The sequence below is a fragment of the Phoenix dactylifera genome, chromosome 6, assembly GCF_051530095.1.
Source record: "Phoenix dactylifera cultivar Ajwa chromosome 6, Ajwa_hap1_PhDact_Kaust_v1.1, whole genome shotgun sequence".
NCBI classification, from domain to species: domain Eukaryota; kingdom Viridiplantae; phylum Streptophyta; class Magnoliopsida; order Arecales; family Arecaceae; genus Phoenix; species Phoenix dactylifera.
In genome coordinates this window covers 1,250,704-1,277,803 of record NC_143195.1, presented here as the reverse complement: position 1 = coordinate 1,277,803, position 27,100 = coordinate 1,250,704, and the positions used below count along the sequence as shown (strand labels likewise).

General features: G+C 36.0%; 1 protein-coding gene across 7 annotated transcripts; it reads left to right on the top strand.

Moving 5' to 3' along the window:
• The first annotated feature begins 2,058 nt into the window (after positions 1-2,058).
• On the top strand, positions 2,059-26,317 carry LOC103712997 (methionine aminopeptidase 2B-like). Of its 7 annotated transcripts, none has more exons than XM_008799739.5 (13): positions 2,059-2,197; positions 3,366-3,491; positions 8,597-8,741; positions 12,106-12,139; positions 12,223-12,330; positions 17,149-17,248; positions 17,403-17,548; positions 17,641-17,732; positions 17,903-17,997; positions 22,911-23,007; positions 23,387-23,530; positions 23,943-24,160; positions 25,825-26,317. In XM_008799739.5, the coding sequence occupies exons 2-13, from the start codon at positions 3,408-3,410 to the stop codon at positions 25,933-25,935; spliced, it is 1,374 nt and encodes a 457-aa protein (XP_008797961.3). In that variant the 5' UTR covers positions 2,059-2,197; positions 3,366-3,407; the 3' UTR covers positions 25,936-26,317. The 7 variants fall into 7 exon arrangements, with proteins under 7 accessions (XP_008797961.3, XP_088579186.1, XP_008797959.3 ...); XM_088723060.1 differs by having other exon boundaries at positions 17,125-17,248; XM_008799737.5 differs by having other exon boundaries at positions 12,103-12,139.
• The last annotated feature ends 783 nt before the right edge of the window (positions 26,318-27,100 follow it).

The window sequence follows — 27,100 nt, the reverse complement described above, 5'->3', positions numbered from 1 at the left end:
CCTCTTTGTTCTTTTTGCCGATTCCCATATAATCAAATAGTCCCTAAATAAGTGAGAGTTGTACAAATATGAATAAAATGAAAACAAAAGTTTGGATGGGTGGTTTCTCCTTCCTTTTTGAGTCCCACTTGCTCCAGAATTTACACGCCACTTTAAATATGGGTTGGGTCCTCCTTTTTCCATCTATCAATCTCCTCTCCAAGTACAACTCTCATATATGACCTCCTCCCCTTCCCTCATTTTGGCTCAATTAAAGGGTTAAATGCTTAGTGAACCCAATGTGGGATAGCTAAGAGGGAAAGCCTACTGTGGCATTGTGAGTTGGCTGCCAACATGACAAACTTATTTAAAGGGCATTGATGCAATATCAAAACTTTTGAACAGTTAAAAGATAAACAAAAAAGTCTAAAATATAATAACTGCTGGATGAGGATTTGATTTTCCTTAAGGTGTTCATGAAACTTTTATCCATTCCTCTCATGATCGATACTTGAGACAAATCTAAAATAAAGCATATCCTCTTCGTCTTTCTTCTTCCTCTCCTTTATTTTGGTGGCAAGAAGGGCAAGCAAAACTCTCATATCCTCTATTCTGTCTTACAATTACCTTTTTTTTTTCTTTCTAAAATCACTTTTAAGACTCTTCCATAACAAACTACTGAGACAGATTTAGAGAGGATAGATAGGAAAAGATAGAGAGGGGAATGCCTTCCTGATGACCGTGGATATATAGCGTTTTGGTATGTTGGTTTCAATGGAACAAGAGAAAAGTGAATTTCTTTATGGAGAAGAAATTGAGGAAGATATATAAAAAAAGAGTTTTCTTAAGTTTCCAAAATATACTTTTTTTTTCTTTATTTTACTTAACTAATTGGATCCCAATTTTGCGATGCGAAATCAACTGCCCTCCTAAGTCCATTTCATAGACTAGCTAGTTATTGGTGTCACATATGTATCACTTTTTTGGCTATTTATTAAATAGTCTATTATTTTTATTATTTATTTTTATATTATTTTTAGTTTTCAATTCACCTCTTTGGACATAATTAAATTTATTTTTTTGGAAAAAAAATTGCATAAATTAAGTTTGCTTAAATTGGATTTTGAGCCACATCCTACTTAATCAGATTATATACTTTTTTATTGGAGATTTGGGAGATCGATGGAGAGGAGAATCTAATTAATTTTATTATGAAAGAGAATAGAAAAGAGGTTAGGTAGATTTTTTATTTTTTTAAAAAAGAATACTCACTATGGTGACTATGGACATGGCTCAGGGTGCCACCAAGAATTTAATTGATTAGAGAAGAAAAGATTAACCCTTTTGCTTTAGACGATATAAAGAATGTGTGTGTCCCTTGAAGGGGGCTTTCAAGCATAACAATAAAGCTAACAATTATCATAACATTATATAGCAATCTAAGTGGCAACCATAGTTTAATTCATATAATCATTTTTAAGTAAATATATATAGTTTACCTAATATTGATGTTTATAGGGGGACGACGATCTAGACACGTTTCTTTTTTACTTCAAACTATAATTAACTAGACATAGCCTCTTTTTCTTATAAGATATATGCGGGAGTCTTATGCCTTTTTAGTCAAGATAGTTTGCTTATTTGATACGATATTCATCCATTTTTAATGATGTAATTGCAATCACCGTGAACAATATCTAGAAACTACTTTGGATTCATATTATCTTCTTTATTAGAGATTCGTTTGTCCTGCTTTGGTTTTGACATTCTTTACTCTCCTCTTAAATATCGGATAGTAAGCTACTATGGTCACCGGTAAGGTTATTCTAACTTTTAGTAAAATATTTTGCTATAAATTTTTTTGATCTAGAAAGATTATAGGATAAAAATAATTTATAAACTAAATTTTAGAAATAAAATATTTTTTGTAAATTAAGATTTATATAACACCATCAAATTTGTTTGCATGTTAGCACGCGCCATGCGCTTGCTTGAATTATATAGTCCATTACGTAATCCATAGCAGGCATCGGCCCTTCCTCACGTGGCAATGTTTGGTTGGCTGCATAAGACGCCTCGCTGTGCTGGTTGCACATGTGATTTTCAACAACTCCGCCTCCCCCCTTGCCCCCTCTTCCAAGTTTCGTATATATGGTAATGCTCCCATGGGCTGCCGGCCGCCACTGCCCACTTCCGAAAAGGACAGAGGACGTGCGAGGTAATCCGAGGCTTCTCTACTTCTTTTTTTCCCCCTTTCTCCCTTTTCCTTCTTGAATTAAAAATCTATTTTTGTTCTTCTTGGTGTGCTAATTTATTGAATCTAGGGTTTGTAATCCGATTCGTTTTAGAGGCTGTAACCCTAGAAATTCTCGATTAAGGACGAGGTTTACGATCTGAGATACGATTTTTTCTCAGGATTGTAGAATCTGAGATGTTTCTTTGCATGTGTTGGATTAGTTTCTTTGGGATTTGCAGTGAAATCTATTAAATTACTTGTCCTAACGTTTTCTTATCTTCCATGAGTCCGTTCTCTAATGTTATTTCAGTTCTCGGCATATTTCGAGATTCGCATAATTATTAAGCCGTCATAGGTGAATCAAATCGGAAAAATACCGACTCTCCGGTCTCAAGTTTTTTCTTTTATTCTTTTTTATTTTTCTAAGTGAACAGCGTAAATGCTGCAAAAAATTGCTATGCCATAAACAGTGTTTCCTCTTCCTCTTGTATTACTCAGTGCTGGTTACACTGTGTCACGTTCTATTCAGATTCAGATTCTAAGAAACATGATTACTTTCTGCATTTTAGATTCGAAGAAAAAGAATTTTGGAACTATTCTGTTTTTAATTTTTGGAATTGTTACTTAAGATATATGAATTGTTGATGTAAAACTCTATTAATCAATGATTTTATTCCTTTTAATTGGCTCCTAGTTTGTAAGGAGCTTGAGAATCTACTGATGTTACTTGGAAAAAAAAAAAATCTTGTAACAACATGTTGGGAGATCTGAAATGTGCATTATATGTCCTATAAATAATTAGGCTTGTGATCATGTGTGCCACGCATGACCCTCCAATCTTAATGTAAACCAACAGCAGCAATCTTGGCTTGAGTTTAGGAACTTGTGTCTTGTTGTTCCAATGCTTCGTTCACCTTGAGTTGGGTTGCCAACACTTCTAGTTCTATTGGCGAGTATTCCTATTTGTGGGCATTAAGTTCAAACTAGTGGTGCTAGTTTTGTTGTCCTGAAGGACATCATAGTCTATAAAATTGATGGGTTTTTTTTTGTGTGTATTACTTAAAAAGCAGAATCTTTGGTTTATTGTTTAAATTCCATTTGTGTGATCTCCTTGTGATAGATACATTGTTTTGTATCCTTTAATATTCAGGTTTGATAATTGAAAAATTATAAGGTTGCAACGGAAGAAGATATGGCGGGGATAGACACAGAAGTGGTGGGGGAGGCAGTTCATGATTTGAAAGGACTACATATTGGGCAAAGTCAAGAATCCCAAGTTAGTATTTAAACAATTTTTATTCACTAAAATGCTTTATACAGAATAACTATTTAGGTATATAATTTATTGGATCTTAGCATAGTAGATCAAATTATCTTGTGTATATGAGCATCTTTTCTCAAAAAATTATATCGACCCTTCTTTATAAGCTAATGTTGTTCGCATAATATAGAGTAATATAAAAAGTAGTTGGGCCACTCAAATTTGTTTTATAATTTTAGCACACCGAAAAATAGAAACATGTTGCGTTTATATGCTTGTATAGTGCCATTGGAAACTTTGATGGCATGCCTTTATTATACTCATAACTAGCTTGAAATCCCAACAATGTGTTATCATAACACTAGAATATTTCCTTCAATTCTTATCTTTTCATTTGTTTTGTTGTCAAACTGAGCTTTTAGTATTTTTTTCTTCTACTTGTGATGTTTTATTGAAGCAAATATGTTTAATTCCATGACATTGTCAAAAGCCTATTAACTTTTAGGTTCAGTTGGTGATGTTTTAATTTTGATAATACCATCTTATTGAACCTAAGAATGGATTCCTGGAAGATACAAATTAGGGGTCTTTATGGGTTGGGTTAAGCATCACTAATAAGATAAATCCAACATAACATGCACCTGTCTTGGCATGCTGGTGGATCAACCTAGCTCAATCAAACTTGTTGGCAAGTTAGCTAGATCCACTTAAGCACAATTCATGGGAGAAGGGGAAGAATGAAAGAGGGTATGAGGAGGAAAGGGGTGAGAGAAAAGGAAAAAGAGAGATTAGGCAACAAGGCTACTGGCTAAGGTCCGCAATTTTGGTATCGGGGTACCGTATCGGTATCATATTGGTTCGATACAGTATGGTACGACACAATACACCTTTGTATCGAAATAGCTTTCTAATCTTTTTTTCAATTTTTATTTCGATACGCTTCGACACAGGTCGATATGCTTTGGTACGGGCTGGTACATACCTCGGTATGTCTCAGTAAGATTAGTACACCTCGATACGTTTTGGTGTAGGACGGTACAGGGCTTGTACTGACTCAAAGTTAAGTTTTATACCGATTTTCTTTCTGTACGGTATGGTCCGCCCCGTATTGGGTGATACGGCAGACCATACTAGTGGCGGTTGGTGTGACGATGGTAGAAGCTAGTAGGTTTGACCAAAAGGGTGGAGTCAAGTTAGTAATGCTCTAAATAGTGAGGTCATGGTGTGTGGTTGGAGTTATTATCAGGGAGGAGTAGGGGTGGCAATCGGGTCGGGTCAGATCATAAACGGATCGGGTCACATGCAGGTCGGGTCAGAAAATCATAAACCTGAACCCGACCTGTTTATTAAACAGGTCAGAAATTACAACCTGAACCTGACCTGTTTATTAAACAGGTAACCCAACCCGACCCGTTTAACCTGTTTAATAAACAGGTAACCTGTTTACCTAACCCGATCCGACCTGTTTAACTTGTTTACCTAACCTGACCCATTTAACCTGTTTAGACATGTTTAACCTGCCCAACCCAACCTGTTTAACCTGCCCAACCCGACCTGTTTAGACTCGTTTAACCTGTTTAGACCTGTTTAATCTGTTTAACCTGTTTAACCTGTTTAACCTGTTTAGACCTGTTTAACCTGCCCAACAGTTAAACGGGTTAAACGGTTTAAACGGGTCAGACATCTAAAACCCGTATCCGACCCAATTAATAAACAGGTTAAACGGGTCGACCTGTTTACGACCCAAACCTGTTTAGGCCAAACCCAAACCTGTTTATGGCGGGTCGAACACGGGTCGGGTTGGCGGGTCGGGTCATATTTTGCCACCCCTAGGGAGGAGGGATTGAGCAGATGATGGAGTAAGGTTATGGTGTAGCCAAATTAGGAGGGCTTGAGGGTAGTGCCATGATGGTGAGTTAAACTTGATATGGCGAGCAAAATCATCTATTAGAGAGGGACAACGAGGGTAGGGGGAAGGTGATGATGGAGAGGAGTCATGGGGGAGGGGGAATATTATTTGACTGCCGGACCTAACAAATCAGGTCTGAGTTTGGTAATTGGGTTGCAAATGAAAACTTAAAATTGCCACCTTGACATCCAAAAGTTAATTAAAATCAGTTTGGCTATTACTTTTGGAAGTGCTAGTATGGAGATGGATCTAGAGGAAGGCAAGCAACGAACAATGATTGAGACCGGTGTAATAGTAGTATCTCATGCACCCGATTAGGACGGGCAAGGATCATGGCATTGGAAGTGTGGTCATGTGTGGATCTGGCAGGGGCACAAAACAATGGATGGTATTATTGGATCTATGGAAAGTAGTCATCAAAGTTTTGGTCATGGGGCATGCCAATTAGGTGCACCTTTGTAGAAATTTGTTGTTGATATAAGCTATTGTAGGTTCTAATAGTCCCTTACGGTGTGGACTTTCTGTTCCCCCTTTGAGTATGTATACCCATGTGCAGTAGAGTAGGGAGTTTAAGGCACCATTAAAATTCCAATTCAATTAAAGTATTTGACTTGATAATGGTGCAATTAAAGATCTGATTGAAATATTAAAGATTTGATAATAAGACATATTCATGTGAATAGATGAGATAGTGTTATATGATAGCAATGACCATCTAGCCTTTCCTTATTTCTTTGGGGTTGACTTTGTTGATCTCCATTTGCCAAGTTTTAGGGCTATCTCTATCTTATTCGAAGTTTCTGCAACCTCTATCTATATCATCTTGGGTCTACCCTTTCTTTTCTTACCATCTTCAACACAACCAAAGTCCTCTTACCAAAGTTTCCTCAGATCGTCGTTGTACTTCTATACAATCTCAATCAACTTTTCATTACTTTATTCTTAATCTGTCGTTATTGCACTTCTATACCATCTCAATCAACTTTTCGTTACTTTATTCTTAATCTGTGTAACATATATGACTTCTTAAATATATTTATTACTTAATTTATTTTTTCTAATTTTATCATGCATCCATCTTAATATTCTTATTTCTTTTACACTCAACTTGTTTTCAACTTTTCATGTACTTTGTTGCCCATTACTCCGAGCTGTACAACATGGTTTATTTTGTTATTGTTCTATGAAATTTTTCCTTTAGTCTCCAGAATATGCGCCTTTTACATAATATTCTGGATGCACCTCTCCACTTCATCCAACCGGCACTAATTCTATTACATATATCTTAAAATTTTTGAAAGAGTTTTGTGAAGTCAAATCTTTAAACCTTTTCTGATTGAATTTAAATTTGTAGGGCACCTTGGTCTACTTCCCCATAATTTCTCGACACAAACCCAACTCTTGATTACTTTATAAATTATAAGTTTTTGTATCAAATGTTTAACATTTGCAATTACCATCCACAACAAAGCAACACTCCAAAACTTAAATTCTTGAATCACCTCATCTACACTAGATTCCAAAACATCCAGAGTATCATCCATGTTATCTAAACCCTTATTAATTCCCTTAGCCATGGAGACTATAGTATGCTGGTTAAATTGCTCTATGTGTAGATTAGGGTTGTCAATGGGCTGGATTGGTCTAGGTTTGGCTTGAGTTGGGCATCTTGGATATGGCCAATCTAGCTTGACATGCACTTGACTCCTTGCTCAGTTGACTTAAATTGTCATTGGAAGAAGGGAAAAATGGGGGAGCAAAAAAGGAAAGGGAGATGGCGGGGAAAACAAAAGGGAGATTAGGCACAACAAAGCTGATGACAAGTGGCGTGGATTGATGTATGCAGGGGTAGGATCAATTAGAGAAATGGAAGCAAGGTGGGCTGAGATATCAATGATAGGTGGAGTCGTGGAGACATTAAGGAGCGAGGTCACCATGGTAGGTGGAGACAACAAAGGAGTTGACATTGCAATGGAGAGCAAAAGTTGTCTTGGGGTAAGGTGAAACAAGCTCTTGTTGTTAGGTGAAATTTTTAGTGCCTGGTATAAGATTATGATGGTAGAGCGAGGTTGAAGCAATTGATAGCTTGGTTTGGGGTGAGCTCATAGTGTCATGGTGAGGCTTGGAGGAAGATATGTAGAAAAATAGGAGGCAAGGAATCCTAGGAGAGGAGTGGGGGGGAGTAGTGTGGAGAGGGGAGGAGAGGAGTAGAGAGGGGGCCGAGAGGAGAGGAGATAGTAGTAGAGAAGCGAGAAGATAGGGGAGATAAGCTGATGTCATGAAGAGGGCTAGATAGGGTTGGGGATAAGGTTAGATTTAGGGATTTTAATCCTCAATATAATATTTAATATTTGTAATGTTTGTATGTTATAATAAATCCATAATAATTAGTACAAATAAGTGGAGTATTGATTTGTCAGGTCATAGCCCAATTAATGGAAGTCTGGAATTGTACTTGACCTACTAGTTGGTTAGCTTTACTGGATCCATACCCAACTTGTTGACCCAACAATCAAGGTAAACATGTGGGTTTAGGGAATTGGATAGCGATTGAAATGCTAACCCGTATTATAGATTATTGAAGCCTTTTCTATATGATTGCTCTCTCAACATCTACTGGATGTTTAATTGCCTTAAACTAGATGAAGTTCCTAGGTCTTCAAAGATACACTGTATCGCCAGCAAGGTAGTAGCCTGGTGGTAAGGGGGCGATAATTCTACCCGAGTTGTCCGAGTTCGAAACGTGCGGACGTCGATTAAATTAGGGGACCGGATGCCCCACACCCGGACGGCTCGTTGGTGGATATGCTTTCTTTCCATCTGTACCGAGGTGGCGCTGGGGTAACGTACCCACACGTGAGGCGGTGAGCCCAGTGGTGTGAGCCCATGGGTCGGGAAAGGCACGCGAAACCTGCGACTTGTATCGAACATTTCCTGATGGAAGGGGGGCCCAGTAGTGGGGCTGCTACGCGGGTGGGCTGGTCCCTCCCCCTCCCCTCCTACTCATTTACCAAAAAAAAAAGATACACTGTATCTTTGAATTATCATGCCTTCTAAAAGTATTAAGATTGTTTATGGAAGCTTTCCAACTGTTGTCTTGATCAACATTAGTATCTTGTTATAGCTTTCACCCTCTCTATCTCTTGCTTGTTGAAGCCACATTATGGCCTTTATGCTTGTACTAATTTTAGACATGCTTTATTTTGTGCAGGTACTTAAGGAGGACAAGATTAAAACATTAGATGTTAAAGGTTCAGAGCCTGCTGCTGGCAATAGTAAGGCTGTTATTTCTCAGCCTCCTTCACATGATGATGAAGAGGTGCGGGAAGATGGCCCAACTTCTGAAGGCTTGTCAGGTTGTATGCTTAATGCTTATATTCACATTTTTTTCTATAATTTAATGTTTTTTAATGAACACATCCAAAGGTAGTCTTACATAAGTAGTTGTAGTAGTGTTGGTAGAATCGTGCTGAACTGATTGGTTCGGAATGTGTCGAACTAGACTAGTTAGTTACCGGCACTATTCAAAGGCTCGATTGGAGGCATCCACAAATCCTTCCAATTCAATGCGAGAGAGGAGGATGAGGGCTCGGAGTCGGAAGATGAGGGTTTCGATAGCTTCTCTTCGATCCTTGAAGGAGAAATTAGAAGGCGAGGGCTCAAAATAGGCTTCGATATTGTCTCTTCGGTGGAAGATGATTGCGGATCGACTCAGAATCGGCTCCAGCTTCTCTCTCCCCCTCCTCCACCTCCTTCGGATCTGACCTCTTCAATCTCTCGCTTGTCACGAAACCATCAAAGGTCGTCCAATCACATTGATGTCAGTATTGGTGAATCCGAGAGAAGGGAGAGAGGGCTTCCGAGCCTCCCTAGTTTTATTTTCGAAACAGGGATACCTTGTTTGGTTTTGAAATAGAAGATCTGTTTTTTTCTTTTTTACCATTTGTCAATTTCAGTTCAACAAATTCAAAAAAAGGGTTTGTTGAGGAATGGTACGGTACGGACCTGTACCATACTGTGTCAATCGCCGACTCGTATTGGTACTGGTTTGGCGAAGCTTTGCAGTATGCAGATGACCAAGTGAGCTCTTAAAACTTGCATGAAAGTAGGTTCTTAGGTGGGATCATTGGCAGATCATGTATAGAAAATATTAAAAACACTATACGGCTCACTCTCCTTCGATCATCTCTTTGGGAAAAGTATAAAATATAAAATAATGAGAAGAATTAGAAATAAGATAGAAATAATTAAGGGCAATATATGGTAAATAAAGCACCTCCATTTGCTTGAAGACCTATTTTGCTATAATGTGACATGTTTATGTTATATATATATATTATATAATAGAAATTCAGTCATAGGAAAAATCTTAATAATTCAAGTTATTGAAACAAGTTTCTAGCAAATGATACTAAATTATAGATAAAGCAATAAAAGGTTAGAGATATTTTTTAGTTGTAATTAAGGCGTTCGGAGCCACCTAAAATGACTGGTGGCATTCCCTGTTCTCCAACCCAACCAGCCTAATGTATGACTCATGCTAAATGATTATTCAAGTCCCTACCTGCCGAGATGGTTTGCCTTGGCACCTGCTAGGTGGCTGACCCGCATATAGGGCCACCTAGATGGTTACACCTTAATTGGGTAGTTGAGGGGTTAAGCTTAGGTGACTCCCTTTTGAAAGTGTTCAAGAGTATATTTATGGCTGTTCTTGATTCACATTGCTCTTTCAAATCTTAGGGTATCAAGTAAATTTTTTTAGGCATGACAAAAGTTCAAATTCAATGAAGATTAGATAGTTTGCTTGGGCATCTTCTGGGTAGCCTACTCACAAAATAGGAGCTGCCTAGGCAGCTAGGCCTGATGCGCTTAAATTTGGAAAGCCAATATCCAACATCATGTGGCATTTCGCATTCAAGTTTGTTCTATTCAATGGATCACTATCAGGTATTTTCTTAGGCATAGAAGAACAAGAACCAAAAGAAACTCGAAGGTTCAAAATGTTAAGGAGACAGAGGGATCTAGTTAGCCAACTATCCATGTTAAAATAATCTATATGATAGGCTAGGCACGTGAGAAAGCGAGGATGTTAAGAAATCCTGGAAAAAAGAGTTTAAATAAATTGATCCCATTTTGTGTATAAAATTTTAGCAATTATGCTGAGATGTAGGATGGATAAGAAGAGTATATCTGGAAATTTTTAAATGAGAAACATGCTGGAGGAACAGGTTTTTATGTGCAATTGCATGGAAGTGAATGGAAGAAAACTGAGATAGTGGCATGTGAGTTGCGATGAATATTGTCGAAATAATTCGATGAAGGTACTGAAGAGGATGATAAAAAGAGGCATAAAAACTAAGAGTTGGACCATGTAGCAGTTTGCTTTATGCTAGGATGGTCAACATAATGATTTTATGTTGTCTCGGACTATTAGTGGAAAGAGGAAATGAGGTCATCTATAATATTTTATATGTTTGAGAAAGCTTATGATTCAGTCTCCATGATACATAATTTTGTTCTTGAGAAGTTATTATATGAAACTTATGTTAGACTTGGCATTTGGAAGGGTTGGTTTGGGTTTGGGTTTGGGACAGGTCATTTCAATGCATCGGAAAATGGTCAACCAAAATTAACATGGATTTTGATTTGGTGGAAAATGCATATCCATAACCAAACCTCGTGGGTTTGGGTCATAACTAAACCTCTTGGGGTTGGGTCAGCTAGGGGTCACTAGATTAAAAATTATGCAAAAGCAGAAGCAAGGTAGAATTAAGAAAATAGATTTTGCTTAATACAAAGTACTAGCATGTAGTCAATACTAACCCAGTAAAAATCCATCCTATTGAATAACCGAGTAATCCTTATTTTTATTGAATTTAACCAACAAAAATCGGAGCGTGAGACTTGGTTTGGCCAGGTTGGGAGTTTGACCATTGGCTCTCTAAGCTGGACTGAGAGTATGACAACGTAGATCTTACTTTCCATTAGAGGAACAAATTTTGTCAACCTGTTGGGTCTAGATGCCCAGCCTGAATCCAATTCATATTTTGATTGGTTTGGGTAGGGTTTCAATTTGGTGAGTTCACAGTGATTGTGGGATAGCATGAGATGTTACAGTGTAACCATTCAAACTAAAACAAAGGATAAGCGTGCACAATTGAAGTAGGATAACTTTCAAATGACATTCTAATCAATTGGACGGCCAATAGATATTGTGCTATCTTGGATCTATTATACAAAAGAATTGAGAGATAATCATGGATATTTTAACCTAATTGTTATAGGGTTAATGTGCTGAAGTTTTTTCTTTTCTTTTTCTAAGAAAATGATGCTGCTCTTGTTGGCAAAGATAAAGAAGCAGGCTTTACACTTTGGTGGTCTGAGGGCTTATTTGCAACAATGATGACTAAGTTCTATATCAAACTGTTCTCCATTGAAAACTCTATGCATGAAAATCCATATGCCTAACTCTTGGGATAAAAAAATTATCACATTTCCTGAATCCAGATTTTCAGCTTCGTGCTTCAGAGATAGTAGAATGTCAAATATTGCATGAGTTTACTTTCTCGATGTCTATGATCACATCCTTGTTTGTAGATGCTATTTAATTATCTGTTTGATGTTCTATTTTGATTCTTATGTGTCTTTTCTGAACTAATACAATACTGATTTTGTATGCATTGTTTGGTACCTGGTTTTCATAAATCTTGGAACCAGAAGCTACAAAGAAGAAGAAGAAGAAAAGCAGAACCAAGTACATGTTTCTGTGTGACCTTACTATTAAATGTTTAAAGCTCCACATCGACATGTGTTTGATAATTTCCGCGTCCTTTACAGAAAGAAGAAAGAATCTCTTCAGCAGACTGATCCACCATCAATCCCTGTTGATGAACTTTTCCCTTCTGGGGAGTTTCCTGAGGGTGAAATCCAACAGTATAAGGATGAGTAAGCATATTTTCTTGCAGATTATTGTTTGTAAATAGCATCACATAAACAACATATATATATATATATATATATATATATATATATATATATATATATTTCTTCATATGCTCTCTTGGCAGGAAAGATTTTGTTTTTTTTTTTAAATCTCATTGACCTGATTATTGAATTTCATTGCTTTTCCATAATTTCTTTTTTATTATTTCTGCTATTATTATTGGTTATCTATTATTGATGAAGAATTCCTGTTCATCTACAATTCATGTTAGTGTTTGTCAATGAAATCCTACGAACATGCTGAAGTTATAAATTTTTAACCTTGTAGCAGCTGATGAATGCTACCTATTTTGATTACCTGGAAGTGGGTATACCCATTTTTTGGTTGTTCTTGCTTCCACTACAGCGTATGGAAGTGGATAGCTGAATATTGATGCTTAGTTGGGTGCTGGTATTGATTGCCCATCCCTAACACACAGGCCATTCAAATTCTTTACATTCTAGTGGTAGCTTTCCTCTCGCCAAATCTGGAGGTAGCTTTTCTCTCTCCAAAACTCTACAATTGACTTTTATAAAAGATTCGCATTGCCATGCAACACTTAGCCTCAACATAAAACTGGCACCTGATCAAACTGAAGGAATATCTTTGATATGAAATTTAGGAAATCCACTTAGTTTCTCAGAGCCTTTAGTAGGCATTCTCATCATCTATTTGATGAATTTAGATCATTGGAATTATTACTAAGCGAAACTTTCCGTTATTGAAGATCAATGATTCACTGGAGTTTAGAATACTATTGGTGTGCAACAGTTTGTCGAATCAAGTCATCCATATGTGAGGGCTTTTAGTTGGCAAGGTGCAATAGTATGAGTCACAGTACACTTTAACATGTGGATCACTAGAAGGATTTGTTGATGTATCTGTTGCTTCTTTTGTCTAGAAGTGTGTGAAGTATCACCTTGCAAGGAAATGTTTTTATATTCTAATTAAGCATGCTGCTATTTAATCTTATAAACCAATATACCTTGCTTTCATCTTATTCATTTCCATTTAGCATTTGAGTCTAATTCTGCATCAATTTCTTGCTTACATGATGTGTTATAGGGCAATCCTTGTGCACATTATCAAGAAGAGAATGAAGAAACTCTAGTAAAATGCCAATTAATTTGTTAAGTACAAGGTGATTGAGGTGATGAACTTGAAGATATAGTAATAGCATTCAGAATACTAGAATAACTAGAATATAACCTACGCGATGCACGAGGTGCAGTTATTTCTCCGTTTTCTAACTGTTATTGAAATGCAATATAGAATAGATATAAAAGCATAGATAATAGAAATAGAATAAGATAATAGGTATAAGAGTCTCATTATTTTCTAAAATAAAGTTTTGATGTTAATATCATGATATACTATCACTATACAAAATTATAATAATATATGTATATCTATTGATATAATAAAATGATATATTGTTATAAAATAGTAAGATCATGATCTTAACCTGCGTATAATAGGAAATACAAAAGTATTGCATCTTGGGGATATTTAAATGCAATATAGCAAGGCCATTTGTGCTTCTATTTTCACTTTCAAGTAAGATCATCATCATAAAATTGCAATAGAAATTGATAAAATATTAGTGTAATCTAATGATCGAAGAGGGATATGGGCAGGGTATAGTACTAACGAAAAATGTTTTCGTTAACATTAACATATATTAAGCAAATATGGTTATTAAAAATATCATTAATTTTTGTATTAATTTAGTGCTGCTAATGAAAAGTTCTTTTATTTAATATGGTTCAATAAGTTAATTAGATTTTTATTAATTATATTATATTGTTATATATTGATAAAGAACCATACTAAATAAGAGCCTTATTTATTATTCAAAATAAAGAGCTCTACTAATAATGTTATTAATTTGGTGTCCATGTGGCGAAATGGAGAGCTCTGCACAAGCAGGGCCTCCATTCTAGTATATATCTATTTGATGTATAGAGCAAGGGAATGGAGAAGAGATGTGAAAAATACAAAGGAAAATAATTAGATTTATGGTTTTTTGAGTTCTTGTACTCAAATTCTAAACCTCATTCTATATTGAGTTTTCAGAAAACACTTATAAAAAAGATTCCCATTTACTGATTTCTACCTGAACTAATGTTTATGTTTCTTTGCTAACAAAGAACTTGAGACTCCATATGTCTTCCTTAAGTTGTATGAGTTACATCCAACTTTGAAGAAAGGAACCAAAAAATCCTCAAGAATTTTAGCTTCGGAATATTTTTTGGTACTGCAACATGGTTGCTCATTATCTTTGAACCACTAGAGAATTAGCGAAGTCGTTGGAATTTTCTGTTTCATTACCTAGATTGTATAGCTTCCTGGTAAAGGATAAAAAACTGAGTTGGGGTGGAGGGTTGTGGCATGAGGCCTCTACTAGAATTTATGCAAGTAAAGATGAATGAAAGAATAAATAGATGAGAGGTGGATGCTATAAGGAAAGTGCAATAGAAAGAGGAAATTAGATTGACAAAGAATAATAGATCGGGCATTTAACTACTATGATACCATGAAGTCAGGAATGAGGTTGAATGGTTGCATACTTAATTGGTTTGCATGATGGTATATTATAATAGATGATTACAACATGTGCTGCAAATTAGTATACATGTATGGAGAAGACATGCTCTACTTGATGTGAATATTACAGTAGTTGAATGTTGATTTGTGATTTCCATTTTCTTTCCTTATTGTGTTAGAGGCATTTGCACTTAGTTGTATTATGAACATGTATACCTATAGACATGATGGGAAGGACACAGAGGAAGGGTGAGGGGTGATTGTAACCATTCTTTAATTAAACATCTTTTAATTATGGACTCTGTCATGGATCGTCATCTACAAATTATGCAATTTCAAGGGAGATTTTTTTGTTGATGCAAGTGCAATTAATTTCCTGGAAGATGGACAAGGGTTATTGATAGGATGGTGTTATGGAGAGAGAAATGGTGATGGTCCATGGAGGGGTCAAAGATAATGATTTCTAGGTTAAATTGATTTATCATCTGTCTGCTGTCAATCCTGGAAAATGTTTGTTAAGGATTGTTGTATCCACAATTAAGCTAGACCTTTGGGTGGAAGAGAGGGGATGGAAAATCAAGGGTGATAATGAGGTTTCAAGTCCTATGTTCATGCATTTTGCCTTTATTATAAACCCTAGTAGATGAAGTAAGGTTTTGTATTTACATTTTCAAAATTTGTTTGTTGCTTAATAATAATTTATTCAACCTTTAAAGGTCCTTTAATAAAAATATTCAATAATTATTTTGAGAAATTTTCTAAAATTATTATTTTTAAATTTTATTTGTAAAAGAATGGCATATAATTTATTTACATTTCAAGGTTGCTATTGCTGCATCAATTCTGTCCATGTTAGAAAATGGAAAAGGAGATGCCCTAATTTTTTATCGTGAGAACCAAAAAAGGGAATAAAAAATAACATTTAAAGGATGGGGCAAGTCTCCAACATGCCTGGTTTCACCTCCTATCCTCTTTGTTTCTCACACACATACACGGACATTGCTACCTCCACATAGAATCCACCTTAACATCATTGTTCATGCTCTAGATGAACACCCACTTTACCTAAGTGAATGGAAATAGTTCTTTCAGTGGTAAAAGTAGCAACTAGGGATGCTCCATCAAAGTAGGGCTTGTACAAAGCCCTCAAAAGAAAATAAAGAGAAGTAACAGTGATCCCTGACCAAAATTAGAAGCTACTGCCCAAAAGGGCATCAACAAATTAATATTAAAGTTATTGTATTCTTTAGTTGTTGGTGATCACATTCAAATCATTTTTAATTAATCATACTTTAACTTCTCTATCCATTCTTCAGGTGCTATTAAGAGTGGTGAATTTTGTTTGAATTATCGACAGAATGATAATTTGTGTTTTACTTGATTAACACTATGATACTTATGCAAAGATTTGCTTTTGAAAGTAGATAATCATTGCAATAACATTAGTATACACATTACAAAAACTCTCCGGAGAAATGTTTCAAGTCTTGGTATCAGGCCTTGGATAGTATAATATAGTAATCTCCCATACTAACACATGGTACACTGTTGGAGCCAGCACAACACCCGTAACATGTTGATATGGGGTGTATTGAGTCCCATGCCATAACGGTACCATACCCAGGTTTGCGTGCTGCCTGACAAGGTTCGGTATGTAAAATGCTGCTTGAGAGAGCATCTTTATTTGTTACAACTTGAGGGGAGTTTAGTTCATACAAAGAGGAGCTACACCACAACATTCTTGGTTCCAGAGAGCATAAGGTGAGGCACACTCAAGAAACTGAGATCCACCTCTTTGTTCTTTTAAGTTTTGACCCTTAGGGAGGGTCTCTGGTTTATTGTCTATGGTGCACTATCTTCATTTCCTTGAGGGTTTGGGTGCCCTCAAAATTAAAGTGGGAAGAGAGAGAGAGAGAGAGAGAGAGAGAGAGAGAGAGAGAGAGAGAGAGAGCTTTGAGAAGTGAAACATGGAGGACGGAGGAGGCAGGCAGATTCTGGATTAAGCCTGGAACCCTGTTTTTTTTTGAAGTCTTCAACCTTTTTTTGTGCTTTTTTGTTTTCAAGGGGCATGTTGGTAAATAAAATTGTAGTAGTATTTTCTAGGAAAAATTCCTTATATTTTGCATCTATATATGTGACATTTCTCAATTGCTTGAAGTTATATTTCTACCACACTTTCAAATGCACTTCCTTTTCAAATTTTGCATCAGTAATTTGGAGTGTTTTGTTACTAGCAACCTATGGAGGACAACTTCTGAAGAAAAGAGGGAATTGGAGCGGCTACAAAAACCCATGTATAATGCAGTTCGCCGTGCAGCAGAAGTTCATAGACAGGTTAGATTTCTTATTACTGGGTTTTAATGGTCACGTGTATTTACATTTGATTATCTGAATGTCATGATAATTTACCGCTTAGTTTGCCTTTGAAAGCATGTGTTGATCAAAGTTGTCCATTTTAGGAATCATAGTTGTTGTAATGTATGGTTAGGTTCGGAAATATATAAGGAGTATTTTAAAGCCTGGAATTTTAATGACCGACCTGTGTGAAACTTTGGAAGATATGGTTCGGAAACTTATTAAGGAGAACGGTCTTCAAGCAGGCATTGCTTTTCCAACAGGATGTTCCTTAAATTGGTAATACACTAATACTCTTTTTTGACGTCTTCCTTATCTTAATAGTTTTGTCTTTCATAATGATACTGAGCAAACTACCTCTTATTAACTAGGGTTGCAGCCCATTGGACTCCAAACTCTGGTGACAAAACTGTACTGCAGTATGATGATGTGATGAAGCTAGACTTTGGAACCCAAGTTGATGGTAATACCCATGTATTCTTTCACTTTTTTCCTGCGATCTACATCTGCATCTCTGTATGGCCACATTTGTAATGTTCATATGTTAACTCTTTTGCACAAATATGATTTTGTAATCAATTTTTGTGGCTGTTCACTTTACCAATTGAATATGGCATTTTGTTGTCATTTCAGGTCATATAGTTGATTGTGCATTTACGGTGGCATTTAATCCCATGTTTAATCCATTGCTTGAGGCTTCAAGGGAAGCTACAAATACTGGAGTTAAGGTATTTGACTACACCTCATTTTGCATTGCTCTCTTTCTTTGGAAATTTAGCTGACCCTTTCTTCATAAAGTTATTTTTCTCATATTGACTGTATTTAAATGCAAGATTCGTTGTCTTGGTACCAGACCTCGTACCGGTGCTATACTAGCACGGTGTCGGTATGGTATGGTAAGAATCTTTTCGGTGGTATTGGTATGTCACTTGTATCGGGTACCGATAACGAACCGATATGGTATGGTACATTCCGTACCGCCTGGTTCGGACCGGTACGGCGAACCATGCGTAAATGTGTAAACAAGTGCCAAATGCAATGGCAGAGAACGTATTTTAGCAGTTCAAAGTTATATGTCTTTAGCAGGCCATCAATTTGGAAATGTGTAGCAATCTATGTGTTGTGCATGCAACAATAACTATTACTCTAAGCAATAGACATTGTCTTATTTGTTCAGCCAACTTTATGATTCTTTCATTGAGATCATTATTATTTGTAGTTCAAGCTGTGAAAACATGACTCTTTAGTGTTGAGTTAGCTGTTGGCCCAGAACTTAATCTAGTAGAGTTTTCATGGCAGAAATGCTGAACATACCATAAGTATTCTACTATTCTTATTTCACTCATCTTGTTCTCTCCCTTATGTCATAATATTTTTTAAATTACATATAAAATCCATATCCCTCACTTGATGCTAGCAATGGCCAAGACCAATGACAAGATGATTCATGCTCTCCCATGCAATGACACCAGCATTAGGTCTATAAATCATCATATCCTCGTTATGCCTTATCTTTTCTATCATTTGTTGGGCTTGGTTTTGCTCATGTCTACCAAAGATGTCATGAGGTTGAATCAAACGTTGGTCAACCTAATGGCTTCATGTACTTCAGCAGAGTTGACGCAATGCTGTCATATCAAGCATTCTATTTTGTTGGTGTCCTCCCATTTTTTATGACCATCATTCTCTTTTCTATCATTTGTTTGGTTTGGTTTTGCTCATGCCGAACCAAGATGTCATAGTTTGATCGATCTCATTGTTTCATGTACCCAAGTTGGGCTGACACAACTTTTACGAAGTCCAATCAATCCAAGTATTAGGTTTCCTTGGTATTCTCGCATTTTTTATGATCATTTCACTTTATTTCCGATATCATTTCCATCCTCTCTCCATAACATGGCTTGAAGTTTCCTTTTCATTTTTCAAATTCAGAAGGTCTACTGCCAAGGCAATCTTGAGAATCTCATTGTTTTGCTTTTAAGCATGGTTTGAAAACTCGGTTTTATTTTTAGTTTTTGCTGGCTGGACTGGGTTTCGATTTTTGTAGTTCTGATCATTTTAATTTGAGTCTTTTTGGAGTTTTAGCAAATAAGGGATGAAAGCCAATTTGAGGAGTTAGGACTTAGGATACTGTAAAGAAAAATAGAGAATATATACATACATACATACATATATATATATATATATATACATACGTACGTACATATATAATATGTACAAGAAGTTGAGACATTATAGCAGGCATCATATTTTTCAGACATATTTTATTATTTGGGATGTTTGTATGTTTTGGTTGTTTATGAATGAAAATTTGATAGAAATATAAAAATTAAAATATATAAAAAATGATAAGATGCATTAGATATCTTGCATGGAAGAGGAAGATGAAAAAAATGTATTCCATGATGAATCCCGAGAGAAGTGCTAACCTCTTTTTTTATATCTACCAAAAAATTCTAGGAAGAAAAGAGCTGCTGGTGTGGGCCCTGCATCACTTGTTCCTTAATATAATCTTACACTTGAGGCTGGGGTCTGTAGTTTTCAAATAGAAGATCACAGCCTCCCATCACATGTATCACACGTCTGATTGTAGTACTATATATAATTCTTAGGCTTGAAGTGGCGTGCAAAGCTTGAAGCCTTAACCCAGAAAAGGGATAAAAACAAGAAGAATCACAGCCAATATTGCTTCTCCCTACATGCGCCACATGTGCAGGACGTTTTTAACTTTGCAAGAACTTGAATTAAAACTCCAGATTTGAGTAATCTACAAGATTTATCCATGAAGATTCTCAATCAAAAAATTCAATAAGAGATGAATTAAAGAAATAGTTTGAACTTTTAGATTTTGAAACTTGACACCTTACAGAGGAGAATTTTAGTTAAATGCCCTAAATTGTAGCTCAAATCTTATGACTAACATTATTAAAGAGTTGCATATCTACTCCACAAATTCTTGGTTAGATCTCTCAAACCTCAAATATTTTATATTTCTCTTGAATTTCCTCTAGTCAAACTCTCAGATGCTCCCAATTTTCTATAGATTTGTAAAACTTAAGCAGTATTTTAAATTCAAGTAAACAAACAATGACTAAATAATATCATAACCTGCCCTATAAAATAAATCAGCATAAGTAAATTTGAGCCAGAACTGTGATATTGGCCTGGGTTTTGTGGCAGTTCCAGATAAAACTGAAAATTTTGGATTTCAGATTTTGGGTTCTGCAGGAACTTAAAACCATTATGTTGAGCTTCTATTTGAAGTTGCCTATGGGCATATTTTTGTTACTTTTATAAAACTTCCTTTCTGACATTCTCTTGGAGCTATTAACATCATCCTACGTAGCACATAGCATTAGTCATAATTTCTCCCTAGAATCTTACAATTATCTTTACTTGTAAGTTGCCAGCTTTATATTAGCACGTTTACAACATGTAATTTAGAAATATATTCTTGTCTCTCAACAATTCCCACTCATATAAGTGATTGATTTATGCTTGATAACTAATTTCCATGGGTACTCCTACCAGCATTGCATTTACTTTATATTGCCTTGCTCTAGATGAAGAAAACTAAGTCATTCTCCATTGTCAAAATTAATCATTAGCTCTTGTCCTCCTTGCTACAAAAACACAATTGCAATAACCACAAACCATAGACGGCAAAACTCCTAATTTATACATGTGCATTATCCATGAGCCAAACAATCTTAGTCAAGGAGAGGACAGCGGGAGCAAGCAAGTGATGGTGTGGCAAAAAGTATGCAACTATGTGCAGTGGGCTACAAGCAAAACTAAGAATGGTGCAATGACATGCCAGATTGCAATGCAGCTCACTGGGGCTATTTCTGAGGTTGAAATGCTCAATCAAGCACCACCATGCACCAACTGGCCACACAGAGTAGAACCTTTTGGAAATCATTAGTAAAATGAAGCTTTTGAAGTTACTATCTGCAAGTGTGGGATCATCCATGGTCAACCTTGTCAGATTATTTGTGAAGAAGGGTTCATTGACTAGACTGTGAAAAGATTGAGCAAAGTTTGCCGTACTAGATCCCATACTATTACCATCCTATTATATTGTCAGCATACAGTATGGTATGAGATAGCAAGGCATACCAAATATTTTACGGTACGAGACTGTACTGATTTGGTACCGGTATGATTTGATACATCCAGTACGGTGCTGTACCGACCGGTATGGCAAACCTTGAGATTGAGAGTATGCCTTTTATGATGGTTGTGTAGATGTGGGCATGTGGCTGCATGAGTTAGGTAGGTTAGAGTTGGATTGGCTAGTGGGTGGTTGTGGGAAGTTGGGTTATGCTGGGGGGCCAGGGTGTTTGGGTGGCTATATACAAAGGCATTTATGAACAGGTGCATTTTGGGTCTATTTGCATGTGCTCATGAGATGAGCAAAGCTTGTAGTCATAAACATTGCGCTCCATGTGCATGATTAGGAGTATTCCACTGTTTATTGGGTGAGTTTATATATAATAGAATTTCATTCAAAATGCACTCCATAAACTCGCTAATACGAAAAACAATATCTTACCAAACTGGAGGATTTTGGTAAGACCATCTTATAAACTTGCAAGTGCAGAGACAGACCACAAATCTCACTCGTTTCCATTTTGGGAATATTAAGGGTTGGCGGCTACACTTTGATGTTTATTAATTGTCTTCTTATTCGAGAACTCAAAAGTTGTAAAACCACTAAAGTGCTGTTTAGATGTAAACAGCAAATGTGACAGTTCTATATTGTTAAACTTTGTTTAATTCATGCATCAGTACTGGTGGTCAGGAGTACCAAAGTCGTATCATGACCTTGCTATACAAGCATATTACCATAGGATCTCATATATTGACATGAAATGACTTGGAACTTAGAATTTCTCAGTAACTCCATTTTATAGCTTTTGTCTCATTTGCTGTGATACTCAAGCATAAAAGTTAATGCGCATTGATATAAATGCTTATTTGATTTGAATTTTTTGGACTTCCATTACATTTGAGAACTTCATCTTTTTTGTAATTATGTTATTTGATGCTAATTTCTGGTGTGCTGTTACTTATTTGATGTGGTTTTTATCTCTTTTAACGATGATTAGCAGAAGTGTTAAAGCATGTTAAAAATGATTTTTAGGAGACGATATTCTGCTGAGAATAAAATATACATAGCAAAGGTCTGCTAGATGTCTGTAATCAATATAAAGCTATCTAGCATGGTTATTCTGGACGAAAAAAATATCTTCCTTGTAAGACATTTATTTTTTAATATCCACTAACAGCACTGTTTCTTTCCTTACTTATGTTTGCCAAGTCACATTTTGGTGGAGCACCATAAGCATATCATGCCAAGTGGTTAGATATAGAATCTTGCTAAATGTGCAGTAGGAAGTTAATATAAGCAGCATATGACTAAATAGGGAGGGTTTAAGAAACTACAGTATTCTAAAATTGTTCAATCTGATATTGGCTGCTCAGCATTTATATCATTGCAATGTTTCGGAGTTATTTCTGAATTTTATGAAAGGAAACTTCTATAGGTTGTGAAGTTGCTGGAATATTCTGAACTTTCAGTGTGAAATGACGTCTTAATTGTATATTGTAATAGTTATACTTACATTTACATGTCTAGGAATCTGGAGTAGATGTAAGACTCTGTGATGTCGGTGCTGCAATCCAAGAGGTTATGGAATCATATGAAGTTGAAATTAATGGAAAAGTGTACCAAGGTATGACATTTACTATAGCATATAATACTGTTTTCATTGTTCTGTATGATGCTTGCTGTGAATTATTGGATGTCGACAGTGTTTCTTAGATCTTTCTTTTTTGTTTAATTTTCTTGGTATGAAGGACATGATTTGCAGTTGAGTGTAAGACTTCATTCCTGCATCTGATGTCATATAAGAAGCATTGTATTTCACTAATATCGAGTATAGCATCATTTTCAAATTGATGAGTGGCAGGCCTATACTCTTAACTTGATTATGTTAGCTTAACTCTATCAGTCATCTGTTGCCTTATTTTGATGATATTGAATTGTCAAAGCAATTTTTTTGTTCTTTAATATGTGCAATCTGCTTATGTGTCCTTGCTTCTTGTTGCCAGTTAAAAGTGTACGGAACCTGAATGGACACAGCATCGGGCCATATCAAATTCATGCTGGAAAATCTGTTCCTATTGTAAAAGGTGGAGAGCAAACGAAGATGGAGGAGGGTGAATTTTTTGCAATTGAGACTTTTGCATCAACAGGTAAGATGGTACATTAATTCCCTCGTTGTAACTTGACATCTGAGCTTTTAAGTTGCTGCACTAGACATCCATCCAACTTTATCTTGTGGGTAAGCTAAACTCCCAAAGATAAGGAACTTTCTTCATAGTTAGCCAATATTCTGACCCGTTGGATTTATTTAATAGTAATTGATATGTAGTTATTAGCATGAATTAATTTATTCTTATGTAATTAAACCACCATTCCAATTAATCAGTGTCAGCTTGGAATTCTGGCATAAATTAGGTTAGCATAAGCTCAAGTTCAATCTAAACTGATGCGAAAGTTGCTGGTGAACAAAATGTTTGGTTTGTGGCAGCCTAACATGGACTTGCACTCAAACAGATAATATATGCTTGAAGGTGTTAACACACCTGATGTGCTGTTTTGCAGGGAAAGGATATGTCAGGGAGGACCTCGAGTGCAGCCATTACATGAAAAATTTTGAGGCAGGACACATACCATTAAGGTTACCTAGAGCAAAGCAGCTTCTTGCAACGATCAACAAGAATTTTTCAACGTTGGCCTTTTGCCGGCGCTACTTAGACCGCATTGGAGAGACTAAATATCTCATGGCACTAAAGAACTTGTGTGATGCTGGTATAGTTCAGGTAAATATGATGGCATACCTGTGTTTTTACTGCATCATGGACATTGTTTTGGCTTGATTGTGTGAAGCTTGCTGTAATTATGACTGTGGCTTTAAATGTAAATAGTTAGCTGATAGAGATATAGGTTGAGGAAATTAAATTTCATCAAGTCCACTATTGCTTTTGACTAATTTAAAGCATTTCACCTTTGTCATTTTGTACAGTTGAGCATTAAAGCTTGGTCTAATATTGTCGGCCATCTCTATTTTATCAATATGGTATACATTGAGGATTTCCTGACGTGTCAGCAGCTAGTATTTCTATCTGATTGATGATAAAAACCTCTGTATTATTTATAGGTCCATTGCAGTGGAAGAAATCACTAGTCTTTCTACATGTACTTGTAATTCTTATGCTTTTGAATTATCAATATGCCCCTATAACATGTTTTTAATTTATCAATTATTGATAAATTATTTTTTCAAAACCTTGCTGACTTGGTACGGGCAAACTTAACTCCCTTCGATACAAATGTTTCTTCCTGGTGGTGGAAACTGTATGGGATTCCTTTATGTTTACATAAAGAATAATTACTTTAGCTTGACGCAGGTATAAAAAGCTTAAATTTCTAGAATAAGGTCAAATGAGTTCTCAGAGGTACTTAAGGGATGGCCCTTGTAGTTGTCTTCATCACTTCCCTACCTAAACTAGTAATTATAATCTATTTTTCAAATCAAGTTATGTTTAATGCTTGATATTTGAATTTCGATGTGCAGTTTTAATTTCACTGCAGTCGATTATGTCACTTTTTTCTTTTTGTTTAATCATTTGCTACCATCATTGTGCTTAACTAATAACAAAGCATGAGTTGATGCTTTACATGTTCTATTGACTACTTTTCTTCCATAGATTATAAAAGCTATAATCTTTTTTATATATAGTATCTGCTGCCCTGTCAATGAGGAATGTAGCGCACTGGGTGTAACATTATTTGAGAAGTGTCTTAACCTGGACCTTTGCCAAGAATTTTACAGAAGAAGAATAAGAATTTTACTTTCCTTCCTGCTGTCTTGCACTTTTCTTGCTTCCAATATGCAAATCTTATATTTATTTAGTTCATTTTATTCAGATTAGATTGTTGTCACTATTCCAAAACTTGGTAAGGAATTTTGTGATAGAGATCTTGCTTCCGCATTTGTTGATTAATGACACTGAATTTCATATATTGCTGCTCCAGCTTTCCCTCGAAACTGTCATAAAATTTAAAAGTTTAGGCTGGCATTTGGAGGTTTTAGATTCAAAAATCATGATTTTTTTTCAATGATTCGAAATGTCTGAATTTAAAAAGTTGAGATTTTTTTAGGTGTTTGGCTGTCAGAGAGAACTCAATAATGGAAAGATTTGCACATAAGGAGAGACATGATTTGGTAGAAATATTCAATATCATGATATTGAGATGTCTTTGGGATTTCATCAGATGGACATCATAAAATATCATGGATTTTCCAGGATCCAAATGCACCCTTGGGATATGTACATGTCCCAGTATGACCTTATATAAAAAGTTTCCATACATTATTTGAATATAGTTATTTGCTGCTTCTGATATGAAGTTGGGTTGGTCAGTTGTCATGGATATTAAAGAATAACTCTTAATTTCCTTGATGATGCACTCTCTTTTGCAGCCATATCCACCTTTGTGTGACGTGAAGGGAAGCTATGTATCACAGTTTGAGCACACCATCTTGCTTCGACCTACTTGCAAAGAAGTCATTTCAAGAGGCGATGATTACTGAGTATCTTGAAAGTTGCTCATGATCTTCCATGCGCTGCCATCCTCAATTCCGCTGAATTGCACGGATCCGCAGCAATTACTGGTTGTTTGTATAGGGTAAGATTTGGAGCATACCACACAAAAGTTGAAACACAGCTAGTTTACAGGATTGGCCCTGATGGATAACGAGTTGCTGCAGGGAAAAAACTTTGATTATTTATCATGACTATTTCTTTCATATTTTGGTGGTTGATTGTGGGAAGCTCCTTCGGTTGTGAGATCCTCAACTTATGATGTTTTATTTTATGTGTGTTGACATATATTACAGCAGTGAGAAGTTAAAAGTGGCTTCGGCTCTTGACTCTTTCTACTGGTATTCTTTATTTAATCATGATTTTCTTTTATCAGACTCTTGCACATAGATAAAAGATGCCCTTCTATATCTCCTATTTAAGAATCTGGTTGTATCTTTCGCTTGAAAGAAGGATTCACCTTCCCTCGCATGTATCCGCCGTTGGATCACTCACCACACAGTTCTCGAAGCAGTCTGAACTCCATCATTGATTCGCTTATATAGATCTTCTCAAAGCAAGCGGAGGATGATCCAATGGTGGATTCATGAAGGAAGGTGGATCCTTCTTTCACATGGAAGATATAGCTGGGTTGCATTTAGAAAAAGAACAAACTAACTCACTTTTGGCACATTGGAAAGTCGAGGATTTTGGCTTGGACAACGAGAAAGATCATGTCTCCTTGTTTGCATATTTTTGGTTAGAAGAATGTCCAAGTTCTTTTTAATGCCTGAAGCAAAAGGACGTGAAAGTTTTCTGAGCAGGATTTGATCGATGATCATGATATACATATATGTAACCCAAAAAAGAAAAGTAGCAATGACAAAAAGAGGGAGGAATCACTTTGCTTGTAGACAAGACTTGAGCTGCTTCCTGATGGTAGAAAGATATCCGACATCAATATCACAATCCACCAAACATCACGTATGAGTTGTTTCCAAAATCTTGGTCGATGTTGATCTAAATTAAATTTTGGATATAAAAACTTACAAAGGAGGTGGTGACCTGTTGTGAAGTATGGCATCATGATAGTAGTTGGTGCAAAAATAGTATCCCATTGAGGTGTGCCTGTGCTTGAGGGAGAAATTAAAGGAGAGGAAAAGAAAAAAAAGAGAA